Here is a 13,487-nt window from a genome sequence, read left to right as displayed (position 1 = left end):
GTATCTGGCGCTGTAAGGCAGCAACAGAGGGGAGGAAGCTGTTCCTGAGTTTCATGGTGGGCGCTTTCAAGCTTCTGTACCTTGTGCCGGATGGGAGCGGGGAGAAGAGGGAATGACCGGGGTGTGAGTGGTCCTTGAGGCTGTGTTACCGTCGGGAGAGTGGGGATGAAGCTCTGGGAATGGGGCGGGGGGGGGGGGGGGGGGGGGGGGGGGGGGGGGGGTGAGGAGGACGGTGCCTGCCACAGCTTCCTTTCCCCCACCCTGGGGTCACTTACCCTCACCGTCTCCCCGTCTTCCCGTCTTTCAGGGAGGAAAGAAGCGTCTGGTGGAGGAAGACTGCATGGAGATGGACAACCTACAGGCTCTGGGCATCCGGCGTCGGAGACATAGGCAGGGGACCCACCGCTCCCCAAAGGTCAGTGTGGCCAGGATCTCTGGGAACACCATCGGGCGGGGGGGGAGGGGTGGGGTCTGCCGGGACCCCAGTACATTGGATTGGTACCTACATCCCATCCCCGAGGAGCAATGACCATTCCTGGTCGCCACCAAACAGTAAACTCGGATCAAGCTAGAGTTAGGTTCACTATTGTCACACGTACCGAGGTACAGTGATACTCATCGTTCTGCTTGCTATCCAAACAGACCAGACAATACTAAACATAAATACTCGTCCACCACCCATTTTCCGGCACCCTTGGTTCGAGATCCTTGCTAGATTATCCCTTTTGCTGGAGCAACAGAGGTCACGGCCTTGACAGGGCGACAAGGATGCGTCTGGTGGGGCGCGCTTTCAAGCTCCTGCACCTTCTGCTGGACGGGAGCGGGGAGAAGAGGGAATGACCGGGGTGGGACAACTCTTTGATGATGTCGGCTGCTTTCCTGAGGTTCCAGCTACAAAATTGTGACCCCAGCTACAAAGACAGATGTGTACAGCAATTTGTTCTTCCCCCGCACAATTAAAGCATGGAATAATCTCCACCCAACTATAGTTACCCAACCAGATGCAACTAAATTTATAGTAGCTCTTTCTTCCCAATAACCCTTTCTGGCTTAAGCCCTCCCTTCACCACCTCCAGTTTCAATTCCATTTGGAATATTTTGGAGGACCAAGAACCAAGAGCGTGAAGTGTAGATGGAGTCGATGGTGTGGAGTCTGGTCAGAGTGACCGACTGGGCTACATCCACAACTCTGCGATTTCTTGTGGTCTTGGGCAGAGCTGTTGCCGAACCAGACCAAAGGCTCTTGATGGTTTTCAACGAGAGAGGGGAGAAGAGGGAATGACCGGGGTGTGAGTGGTCCTGGATTATGAAGGGGAGGGGGGAATGAGTTTGGTTGAAGAGGGGGCTAGGGTGGAGCAGAAGCCAACAGGACTGGTGGGGTTGAACAGCCTGTGGTGTGTGGGGCTGAATGGCCTATGGCTAGCAGGGGCTAGCTGTGGCGGGTGGGGCAGAGTGGCCTGTGGCGTGCAGTGGTGTACCGAAGTGCCTGTGTTGTCCACAGCCATGGGTGGAGGTGGTGAGGAGAGAGTGGCCGCTGAACGGTATGGTCACGTGGACGGGGCTGGGCTTTGCCCGGGTACGGGACGGAGCCGGCCTCACCTTCCTGGTCAGCAACATCCCCCGTGCCATGGACTACAGCCTGCTGCTGCGCTACGAGCCCGAGGTATCGCCCGCCCTCCTGCAACACCCCCCTCCCACACCTGCCGTTGCCCTCAACCCTTCCACGGACCCCACGCTGCAGACCCCCGCGGACCCCACGCCGCGGACCCCCATGCTGCGGACCCCCACGCCGCGGACCCCCCGCTGAGCACCCCACGCTGCAGACCCCCACGGACCCCGTGGACCCCACGCTGCAGACCCCCACGGACCCCGTGGACCCCACGCTGCAGACCCCCACACCGCGGACCCCCACGCCGCGGACCCCACGCCGCGGACCCCACACCGCGGACCCCACGCTGCAGACCCCCACAGACCCCACGCTGCAGACCCCCACGCTGTCGGACCCCACGCCGCGGACCCCACGCTGCGGACCCCACGGACCCCACCCCAACAGGTGTTGACATTCAGCCGGGGCGAGTCTCCCCATCACTGAGGGATTAGAGTGAAGGTCTCTCAAATATTGTTCCACTTCACTTATAACCATCTGCCCCCTCTTCCTCCCTCCCCGCTCTCCCCGCCTCTCTCTCCCCTTGCACTTTCACACAATCATATTTTTGTCTTTCTGCGTCTCCCCTCTCTCCCTCCCTCCTCCTTCTCGTCCACCCTCTCTCCCCTCTCTCTCTCTCCCTCCCCCCCTCTCTCTCTTCCCCTCTCACAAAGATACGCACACATAGTCACACACACGTACACACAACTATGTTACACACACAAACACAATCCCCCACACATAGTCTCACACACGTACACACATCCACTCACACACACACACACACACACACACACACACACACACACACACACACACACACACACACACACACACACACACACACACACACACACACACACACACACACACACACACCACACACACACACACTGAGATTCAAGGTGAACTGTGAGGGGCCGGTGAGGTGTACGTGATGGATTGGGGGTGGTGAGGGGTTGGTGAGGGACCGGTGATGGGGTCGAGGATGGGAGGGGTGGGGGAGGGAAGGAGATGGGGTCTGGATGGGCAGGAGTGGGTGAGGTGTGTGTGTGTGTGTTTGTGCTCACTGTGTCTCCTGCCTCGTGCCCTGCAGTCAGCTGAAGACTGGGAGGCCATCGTCAAGATCCACACGGTGGGGTTACCCACCACGTACCGCTGCGGGAACCTGCTGCCACACGGCCGACCCTACAGACTCACCCTGCACCACACGGAGAGGTCAGTGGCCAGGCCCGGGGGGGGGGGGGGAGGGTAGGGATGGACAGGAGGAGAGAGATAGGGACAGAGAGCGAGGGAGAGAGTGTTGCAGAGTTATAGCCCGTGAGGGCTAGGGTTGGGGTTATTGTCATGTGTATTGAGATACAGTGAAAGGCTTTGTTTTGCATGCTGTATAATCAGATCAAATAATACTACACGTAAATACAATTGTCAAACTTAAGTACAATATATAGAGAGCAAAGGGGAGGATACAGAGTGCAGGATATATTGTTTTCAGCAATGTAACCAATGTCTAGAATGGGGTCGCTTATGGAAGGACTGCTCAGAAGGCTGATATCAGAGGGGAAGAAGCTGTTCCTGAGTCTGGTGGTGGTGCTTTCAAGCTTCAGATTGGGGTGGGACAAGTCTTTGATGATGTCGGCTGATTTCCTGAGGCAGTGTGAAGTGTAGCTGGAGTGGAGGGTGGGGCTGCAGCCCGCAACGGGGGGGGGGGGGGGGGGGGGAGTAGATCATCATCCTCGGACAGTAATACCCCTACATCCAACACATCTTTGAGATGTGGGAGGAAACCGGAGCACACGAAAACCCACGCGGTCACAGGGAGAACGTACAAACTCCGTACAGACAGCACCCAATAGTCAGGGTCTAACCCGGGTCTCTGGCGCTGTAAGGCAGCAGCCCCGTCACCGTGCCACCTAGTATGTGACAAGTATGAACATCTCTTTGCTGGAAAAAGGGTCACGACCCGAAACGTTGTCTGCCTGTTCCCTCCACAGATGCTGCCTGACCCGCTGGGATCCTCCAACACTTTGTGTTTTTGATGAATATTCCAGCATCTCTGGTCCCATCATCTGTATCTGTCAGTCGGTGTTGTTCCTCACCAACACTCTGACTAGCCTGTTGTTCTCCGTATCAATCAACCCCCTCTCCCCCCCCCCCCCCCCGTTGCCTCAGGGTCATGATATATGTGGAACACAGGGGGGGTGGGCTGTAAAGGGGTCGTTCACAGAAGCCTTTAACACCACACGAGATATGAATCACCGGTAGACAAAAGTGCTGGAGAAACTCAGCGGGTGCGGCAGCATCAGTGGAGCGAAGGAAATAGGCAACGTTTCGGGCTGAGTCCCTTCTTCAGCCTCGATTCAGCTATGAATCACTGTCGCTGTTCTGCTGCATCGATGGCCCACAGCCCGTTGTCCACAAAGTGGAGCCACTCACCCGTAAATATGCCGCACTAAAGTCACGGTAAATATGGCAATGGCGTTCTTCCCCTCTTGCAAACCCAGCGAGCTGCTCAACGCGCCGTAAAGCATTAGTGTCACTCACGGGGGCATGGAGCCTGAACTCACATGTGTGAGCTTCACCGAGGGTCATCGTCTGCTGAGTTAGTTTAGCCAAGCTGACGCCACAGCCCGGTGTAGGGAAGGAACTGCAGATGCTGCTTCACATTGAATATTGGACACAAAATGCTGGAGTAACTCAGCGGGTCAGGAAATATCTCTGGTGGTTTGCAGTTTCATACATTGCAGAGCAGTGCAGTACAACACAGCCGCAGGCCCTTCGGCCCACTATATTGATGCTGACCCCGATGCCAAACTAATCTCCTCTGCCAGCACGTGATGCATATCCATCCATTCCCTGCATATCCACGTGCCAAAGTCTTTTGAACGCCACTATTGTATCCATTCCCGGCAGCACATTCAAGGCACCCACCCCTCCTCTGTGTAAAAAAACTTGCCCTGCGCACCTCCTTTAAACTTTGCCCCTTTCACCATAAAGGTGACCTTCACCACAGTACCCGAACGTACAGTGCGCGCTTTTAATCTTCTGTACCTTCTGCCCGACGGGAATTCGGAGAAAAAGGAATGACCGGATGGGAGGGGGGCTGGACAAGTCTTTGATGATGTTGGCTGCTTTCCTGAGGCAGCGTGAAGTGTAGATGGAGTCAATGGGGCAGTGTGGTCTGTGTGATGGATTGGGCTACATCCACAACTCCCTGCAATTTCTTGGGCAGAGCTGTTGCCAAACTAGTCTGTGATGCTACGTGATGGTGTGCTGCCTTTGCCAGCGGTGGAGTGGACTGGACTGGACCTTGCTGAGAACAATTTGGCCAGAATGTTTCGGAAGGAGCTGCAGATGCTGGTTTAAACCAAGGATAGACACAAAAAGCTGGAGTAACTCCTTGGAGTGCAAAAGGATGAGGGGTGATCTTATAGAGGTGCATGTATACAAATCACGAGAGGATTAGATTGGGGAAAACACAAACTGTCTCTTGCCCACGTTAGGGGAATAGAGAACCAGAGAAAATAGATTTAAGGTGAAGGGGAAAAGAACAAATAGGAATCTGAGGGGTAACCTTTCCACACAGAGGGTGGTGGGTGTATGGAACGAGCTGCCAGAGGAGGAAGCTGAGGCTGGGACTATCACAATGTTTAAGAAGCAATTAGACAGTTACATGTGAAGCAACGAACGGCAGATGCTGGTTTAATAGATAGATACAAAATGCTGGAGTAACTCAACGGGACAGGCAGCATCTCTGGAGAGAAGGAATGGGCGATGTTTCGGGTTGAGACCCTTCAGACATGGATAGGGCAGGTTTAGAGGGATATGGGCCAAACGCAGGCAGGTGGGACTAGTGTAGATGGGGCATGTTGGTAGGTGTGGGCAGTTGGTCTGAAGGGCCTGTTTCCACGTTGTGACTCTGTGACCTCATCCCTCTGCTTTGCCAACAGACACATCATGGCGTCCAGCCCATTCTGCTTTGAGCCCAGCATCCGTTACGAGATCAGCATCCGGTTCCAGCGGCTCCTGGCCCCAGACTGGAACTCCAACACCATCCTGGTCGATTCCGTACGTTTCCAGACTTCCTTTCACTGTGCTTCCATCTACTCCTGACCCCGAGGCCCAGGAACATCACAGGACAGTGTAGATAGAAGCAACTGCTTTCATCTTGCCTTGAACACAAAGTACTGGAGTAACGACCACTTGAAAAGGGACCCGGCCCAAAACAGCCCCTGTCCATCTCCTCCACAGATGCTGCCTGACCCGTTGAGTTACTCCAGCACTTTGTGTCCAACACAAGATCTCAGAACAGTCATAGTCACACAGCACGGAAACATGCCCTTCGGCCCAACTCATCCATGCCGACCAAGATGCCCCATCTACTCTAATCCCATTTGCCCACATTTGGCCCTATATCCCTCTAAACATTTCTTATCCATGTTGCTGTGCAAATGTCTTATAAATGTCGTTATAGTACCTGCCTCAACTACCTCCTCTGGCAGCTCGTTCCATACACCCACCACCCTCTGTGAAAATGTTGCCCCTCGGGTTCCTATTAAATCTTCCCCTTTTAATGTCCTCTGGTTCTCGAATCCCTACTCTATGTAGAAGAATATGTACAGTCACACTATCTATTCCCCTCATGATTTTATACAGCTCTATAAGATCACCCCTCAGCCTCCTGCTGGTTCAAAGTCTATAGTCTATCCTGCCCAACCTCTCCCTGTAACTCAGACCCCTCGTGTCCTGGCAACATCCCTCTCTCCGCCACTCTCTCTCCCTCTCCGCCCCCTCCCCACCTGCCCACAGCAGGCTGACCATGACTAACCGGTGCCCCCACCCCACAGCTGGTGCTGCTACCCCAGTACACGGAGCTGCCGGGGTTCGTGGGGTCGGGGCCGGCGGCACAGGCCCGTCGCCAGGACATGGAGCGTTACCGGTGCCTGCAGTCGTTCACCGCAGCCGGCACGCCCGACCTCGCCGACGCCTGTAGCCGTCTCCTGTGCAGCATCTCCGCCCTCCTGCACCACAGCGCACTGCGTGAGTGGGTGTGGGGCGAGGGAGGGGGCGGGTTGCAGTGGGGAGAGAGTGTGGGGAGTGAGTGGGTGTGGGGAGGGATGAGGGAGGGAGGGAGGGAGGGGGGGGAGAGAGTGCGGGGGGAGAGTGAGGGAGGGGGGGCAGGGGTGAGGGAGGGGGGGGAGGTGGGGGAGGGGAGAGAGATGGGCAGGGGAGCGAGGGGGAGGGACAAGGGCAGTAGTGAGGGGAGAGGGGATGGGATGAGGGTGAGGGTAGAGGGAGGGGAACATTAAGGAAGGGACGGAGGGGGAGGAGGGGAAGAGTGTAGGGTGCAGCGAGGGGCGCGGGAGTGGGGGGGGGGGGGGGGTGTGAAGGGGAGTGTGACTCCCCCACCCACCTGATTTTCTCCCTTGCACTAACTCTAACTCTTGTCCCTTCCTCCACCCGACACATCTTCCCCTCCCCCCCACCCCACCAACCCCTCTGTCTCTTCCCCTCTGACCTCTCCCCCCCGCTGACCTGTCCCCCTCCACGACCCCATGAACCCCCCTGCCTGACCTGATCCCTCCAACCACCCCCTCTTTCCCTTCCCCCCCCCCCCCACCCCCCCCCTTACCCCCTGTCCCTCTACCCCTGTCCCTCTACCCCCCCCCTCCCTCTAACCCCCCTCCTCCCACCCCCCCATCCCACTACCCCCTCTTCCCCACTCTGATCCCCTCTGCCCCCCCCCCCCCCCCCCCAGCCTGTGAGTGTGACCCTCAGGGTTCCTTCAGCTCGGAGTGCACCAGGGTCGGGGGTTTCTGCCGCTGCAAGCCGCACGTGATGGGGCGGCGCTGTGACCACTGCTCTCCCAACACCTTCGGCTTCGGGCCGGTCGGCTGCCTCCGTAAGTGACCGACACTGCGCCTGCCGTTGTTGTTGAGGGGTGTGAGCAGCAGGGGGGGGGGGGGGGGGGGGGGGAGGGGGGGGCAGGAGGATCTCCGCATGGGAGTGGGGTGGGGTGGGGGGGGGGAGGGGATCAGGGAATGTCACCCCACCCCCTGAACCGTTGCATCACCCACTGCACCCTCTTCCAGAGGCAGGTACATCGCACAGTGTTGATTCACAGTCATAGAAATAGGTGCAGGAGTAGGTCATTCAGCCCTTCGAGCCAGCACCGTCATTCAATATGATCACAGCTGTTCATCCACAATCAGTTCCCCGTTCCTGTTTTTTCCCCCTTATCCCCTGCTTCCTTTAGTCCCCAAGAGCTAAATCTAACTCTCTTGAAAACATCCAGCCAGTTGGCCTCCACTGCCTTCTGTGGCAGAGAATTCCACAGATTCGCAACTCTCTGGGTGAAATTTTTTTTCCTTATCTCAGTCCTAAATGGCCGACCCCTGTGACCCCTAGTTCTGGACCCCAGCCCCGTGTAGAAGTCACAGCATGGAAACAGACCCTTCGGCCCAATTCGTCTGTGCCGACCAACATGCCCCATCTACACTAGTCCCACCTGCCTGGGTTTGGCCCATATTCCTCCAAACCTATCCTATCCATGTACCTGTCCAATTGCCATTAAGATGGAAAGAGTGCAGAGGTTAGGTCTTGACCCGAAACATCACCTATTTCTTTTCTCCAGAGATGCTCTGACCTGCTGAGTTACTTTTCGTTTTGAGCTTTTTGTGTCTCTTCGGTTTAAACCTGCATCTGCAGTTCCTTTCTATACAAGAGTGCAGAGCAGATTGACAAAGATGTCGCCAGGACTTGAGGGCCTGAGTTACAGGGAAAGGGGGGGCTATGGGGAGAAGGCAGGAGAATGGGGTTGAGATGAAAAGATAGATTAGTCGCGATTGAATGGCAGAGTAGAAAATGGGCCGAATGGCCAAATTCTGCTCCTATAATTTATGATTTTATGAAAACTTACAAAAGGTCAGGCAGGCTAGGACTTTATTTCCTTGGAGCGCAGGTTGCTGAAGAGTGATCTTAGAGGTGTAAAAGATCATAAGGGGAATGGATAGGGTGAATACCAGAGTAGAGGAATCAAGAACCAGTGGACATAGGTTTAAGGTGAGAGGGGACATATTTAATAGGAATCTGAGGGCCAACCTTTTCACACAGAGGGTGGTGACTATACGGAATGAGCTGCCCGAGGATATAGTTGAGGCAGGTACTAATAACAACATTTAAAAGACACTTGGACAGATACATGGATAGGAAAGGTTTAGAGGGATATGGACCAAACAGCGGCAGGTGGCACTAGTGTAGATGGGGCATCTTGGTTTGCATGGATGAGTTGGGCTGAAGGGCCTGTTTCCGTGCTGGCCGTTCATGTTTGTCTGCCTCCAATGAGACACACCAGACTAACTCTATCCCCCCACTCATCCTCCACTCCCTCTATCTTTCTACCTTCTCTCTCTCCCTCTGTCTCCATCCTCTCCTTCCCACTCTCTCCTTCCCACTCTCCCTCTCCTCTCTCTCCTTCCCTCTCTCTCTCCTTCCCTCTCTCTCCTTCCCTCTCTCTCCTTCCCTCTCTCTCTCTCTCTCTCATTCCCTCTCTCTCTCCCCCCTCGCTCGCTCTCTCTCTCCTCCTCCCCTCTCCCCCCCTCTCCCCCCCCCCCCCCCCCCCCCCCCCTTCTCTTCCCAATCCCCCAGCCTGTGAGTGCAGCGCCGAGGGCTCGGTGGACGGCATGTGTGATGCGGACAGCGGGGCTTGCAGCTGCCGCTCAGGTGTGCGGGGCCGGCGCTGTGACCGCTGCTTCCCGGATCACTGGGGCTTCCCCGCCTGCCGGCCTTGCCGCTGCAACGGACATGCCTTGGAGTGCGACGCCGGCACTGGATACTGCCGGGACTGCATGGATCACACGGGCGGCCGGCACTGCGAACGGTCAGTACCGAGGGAGCGCCGCACTGCGGTGAGGGAGGGAGCACGTATGCAATGTGTTCGGGATGCTAGGAATGAGGCATCCTTTCTATAACGGGGACGACCAGAACTGCACGCAATACTCCAAATGTGGTCTAACCAAAGTCCTCTAGAGCAAAGATCCAATAGCTGCATCATGACTTCCTGAATCAATGCCCTGACCATTGAAGGCAACTACACCGTATCTACCGATTGGATTAAACTCCATCTGCCATTTATTTTCCACTATCTACTTGTGTTGCTGCTTACAGGGAGATATGAATCCCAAGATCCCTCTGTACATCAATGCTGTTAAGGGTCTTGCCAGTAACTGTATACGTTCCCCTTACATTGGACTTCGCAAAGTGCAACACCACACACCTCTCGGATTAAACTACACCTGCCATTTCTACACCCATTCCTGTAGCTGATCTATAACCTGCTGTATCCTACTTTGACAGCCTTGCTCACTCCCCACAATCCCACCAATCTAGCTATTGTCCACAAACTTATTTAAAAAGCAGTCTACGTTTATGTCCAAGTTATTTATATACCTGAGAAAAGCGGGGATTTCAGCACAGATCCCTGCATAGAAACATAGAAAACAGGTGCAGGAGTGCACCATTCAGCTCTTCGAGCCAGCACCACCATTCAATATGATCATGGCTGATCATCCAAAATCAGTTCCCCGTTCTGGATTTTTCCCCATACAGCTTGATTCCCTTAGTCCTACAAACTAAATAGTAAGGGCCTGTCCCACTTGCCCGAGCTGCTCACAAATTCTCCCGAGTTTTCCCCTTGATTCAAATTCGGAGAATGTTTTTGACGGGTCCGTAGGAGGCCGTAGATGTTTTGTAGCGGCTCGTTGTCCACTGGTCACAGACATCCAGCCAGAATATTGTCCATCCACCACAACCCTCTGTCTTCTATCAGTAAGCCAGTTCTGAATCCATGCGACCCAGTTTCTGTTTCTTCCCGACAGTGATCAGGCAACTGAACCATCCTAACACCAACTCGAGAGGGATCCTAACCTACCATATACCCCATTGGAGACAGTGCAGGAAAGAACTGCAGATGCTGGTTTAAATTGAAAGTAGACACAAAATGCTGAAGTAACTCAGCGGGACGAGCAGCATGTCTGGAGAGAAGGAATGGGTGACGTTTCGGGTCGAGACCCCTCTTCAGACTGATGTCAGGGTAGTGGGCCCATTGCCTTGATATCAGTTTGAAGAAGGGTCTCGACCCGAAACGTCACCCATTCCTTCCCTCCAGAGATGCTGCCTGCCCCGCTGAGTTACTTCAGCATTTTGTGTCTACCTTCTGGGAAGTAGAGAATTTGCTTAGTCTTTCCACAGACTGGTTAGTACGCAACAAACGCTTTTCACTATACCTTGGTACGCATGCCAATAACCTAAACTAAGCTGTTAATCTCCTGCATGTTAATCTTTTGGATCAGCCTACCAAGGGGGACTGGAATGCCTGTGGACAACGTGCTTTACTAAAGGTTTTTTACCATGTGGCTGGTTTCTACAGGTGTGTTGCCGGTTACTATGGAGACCCGGTGCTGGGGTCAGGTCAACAGTGCCGGCCCTGTCCGTGTCCGGACTACCCCGAGAGCGGGCACTACCATGGAGTGTCCTGCCACGCCGACCTCTCCTCCAGCCGCATTGTCTGTCTCTGTGAGACCGGTTACACTGGTAAGGACTCTTCCCCCAGTGAGAATACTCAGTGGGTCGGGCAGCATCTGTGGGTGGAGAAACAGTCCATGGCGGGGGAGGGAGGGAGGGCGTATCTCCCCACGTGTCCCCCCGTGTCTCGTGTCTCCCCCGTGTCGTGTCCCCCCCCCGCGTGTCCCCCCCCCGCGTGTCCCCCCCGCGTAAAGCGTGTCTCCCCCCCGCGTGTCCCCCCGCGTCCCCCCCCCCGTCTCCCCCCGCGCGTGTCCCCACCCGCGTGTCCCCCCCCGCGTGTCCCCCCCCCGCGTCTCCCCCCGTCCCCCCCGCGTGTCCCCCCCGCGTGTCCCCCCCCTTGCGTGTCCCCCCCGTGTCCCCCCCCGCGTGTCCCCCCGCGCGTCGCCCCCGCGTGTCTCCCCGTGTCCCCCCCCCGCGTGTCCCCCCGCGTGTCCCCCCCCGCGTGTCCCCCCCCTGTCCCCCCCGTTGTGTCCCCCCGCGCGTCTCCCCCCCCCCCCCGCGCGTGTCCCCCCCCCCGCGTGTCCCCCCCTCGTGTCTCCCCCCCGCTTGTACTAACACTGGTTTCACAGGGTCTCGGTGCGATGAGTGTGCGGCAGGTTACTATGGCAACCCGGCGGTTGTTGGGAGTCAGTGCTGGCCGTGTGAGTGCAACAACAACATTGACGTGACGGACCGAGCATCATGTGACCCCCAGTCCGGACGTTGCCTGGCCTGTCTCTACAACACTGGCGGGGCCCAGTGCAGCGACTGCAGGCCCGGTTACTATGGCAACGCACTCCAGCAGGACTGCAGGCGTAAGTGGGGGTGGGGGCGAAGGGACAGCTACCATGGTGTGGGGGTCAGAGGTCGCGGTCAGACTGAGAATGACGTTTAGAAGAATGATCGGGGGAATATGGTGTTAATGTATGAGGAGCATTTAATGCCACTGGTCCTGTACTCACTGGTAAAATAGTAATTTGTCCCTAGTCTGCGGTCATGAGTGATTGGAGTAGCATCAGGCCATTCGGCGAATCAAGTCTACTCCGCCATTCAATCATTGCTGATCTATCTCTCCCTCCTAACCCCATTCTCCTGCCTTCTCCCCGTAACCTCTGACACCCGTACTAATCAAGAAGGGGTAGTAATGCTCGTGTACGGGGTGATTGCAGGTCGGAGGGTCGAAGGGCCTGTATCCACGCAGTAACTGTAAATAAAGGGTGTTTGACAGCTTTGGGCCTGTACTTGGTAATGAGCCAAAGGGCCTGTGTCCGGGGGGGGAGCGTGGCGTGCTGACCCCCAGCTGTGGGGATCCTGGGATAACACGCTGTTTGTTCCTCACTGCAGGCTGCATCTGTAACGTCCAGGGGACCCTGACCTCACTGTGTGATGCTGACGGCTTGTGCCACTGTGACCGGGCAGTGGGGCAATGCTCCTGCCGCCCCCATGTTGTTGGTGCCAGCTGTGACCAGTGCGCTGTCCACTACTGGAATTTCGGCCACCCTCAGGGATGTGAACCCTGCGACTGCCATCCGGAACATTCCCACGCCCTGCACTGCAACATGGTAAATATCCCCAATATCTCACTTGGCCAAAGATAGACACAAAATGCTCAGTCCACCTTGTCCTAAATAACATATAACCATATAACAATTACAGCACGGAAACAGGCCATCTCGGCCCTTCTAGTCCGTGCCAAACACGTATTCTCCCCTAGTCCCATCTACCTGCACTCAGACCATAACCCTCCATTCCTATCCAATTTATTTTTAAATGATAAAATCAAACCTGCCTCTTCCACTGGAAGCTCATTCCACACAGCTACCACTCTCTGAGTAAAGAAGTTCCCCCCGCATGTTACCCCTAAACTTCTGTCCCTTAATTCTCAAGTCATGTCCTCTTGTTTGAATCTTCCCTACTCTCGATGGAAAAAGCTTATCCACGTCAACTCTGTCTATCCCTCTCATCATTTTAAAGACCTCTATCAAGTCCCCCCTTAACCTTCTGCGCTCCAAAGAATAAAGACCTAACTTGTTCAACCTTTCTCTGTAACTTAGTTGCTGAAACCCAGGTCCTATGCGACCTCCTGGTTGCCAAACATTTCAACTCCCCTTCCCATTCCCACACTAACCTTTCTGTCCTGGGCCTCCTCCACTGTCAGAATGAGACCACGCGCAAATTAGAGGAACAGCACCTCATAATTCGCTTTGGCAGCTTACACCCCAGCGGTATGATATTGATTTCTCTAACTTCAAGCAACCCTTGCATTGCCTCTCCTCTCTCT

General features: G+C 55.6%; 1 protein-coding gene across 1 annotated transcript in view; it reads left to right on the top strand.

Annotated features, from left to right (window-relative positions):
* Nucleotides 1-13,487, top strand: part of lamb2l (laminin, beta 2-like) — a 64,107-nt gene that overhangs the window by 40,414 nt on the left and 10,206 nt on the right. Inside the window, 10 exon segments of the mRNA XM_055647914.1 lie at nucleotides 308-415; nucleotides 1,502-1,663; nucleotides 2,742-2,863; nucleotides 5,596-5,713; nucleotides 6,493-6,685; nucleotides 7,404-7,547; nucleotides 9,293-9,524; nucleotides 11,073-11,236; nucleotides 11,797-12,021; nucleotides 12,551-12,768. Coding sequence (XP_055503889.1) covers nucleotides 308-415; nucleotides 1,502-1,663; nucleotides 2,742-2,863; nucleotides 5,596-5,713; nucleotides 6,493-6,685; nucleotides 7,404-7,547; nucleotides 9,293-9,524; nucleotides 11,073-11,236; nucleotides 11,797-12,021; nucleotides 12,551-12,768 — 1,686 coding nt within the window.

This window comes from Leucoraja erinacea, chromosome 16 (genome assembly GCF_028641065.1).
Source record: "Leucoraja erinacea ecotype New England chromosome 16, Leri_hhj_1, whole genome shotgun sequence".
Lineage (NCBI taxonomy): Eukaryota > Metazoa > Chordata > Chondrichthyes > Rajiformes > Rajidae > Leucoraja > Leucoraja erinaceus.
Note: the sequence above shows the minus strand (reverse complement) of the source record. Positions and strands in the feature narration are given on the sequence as shown.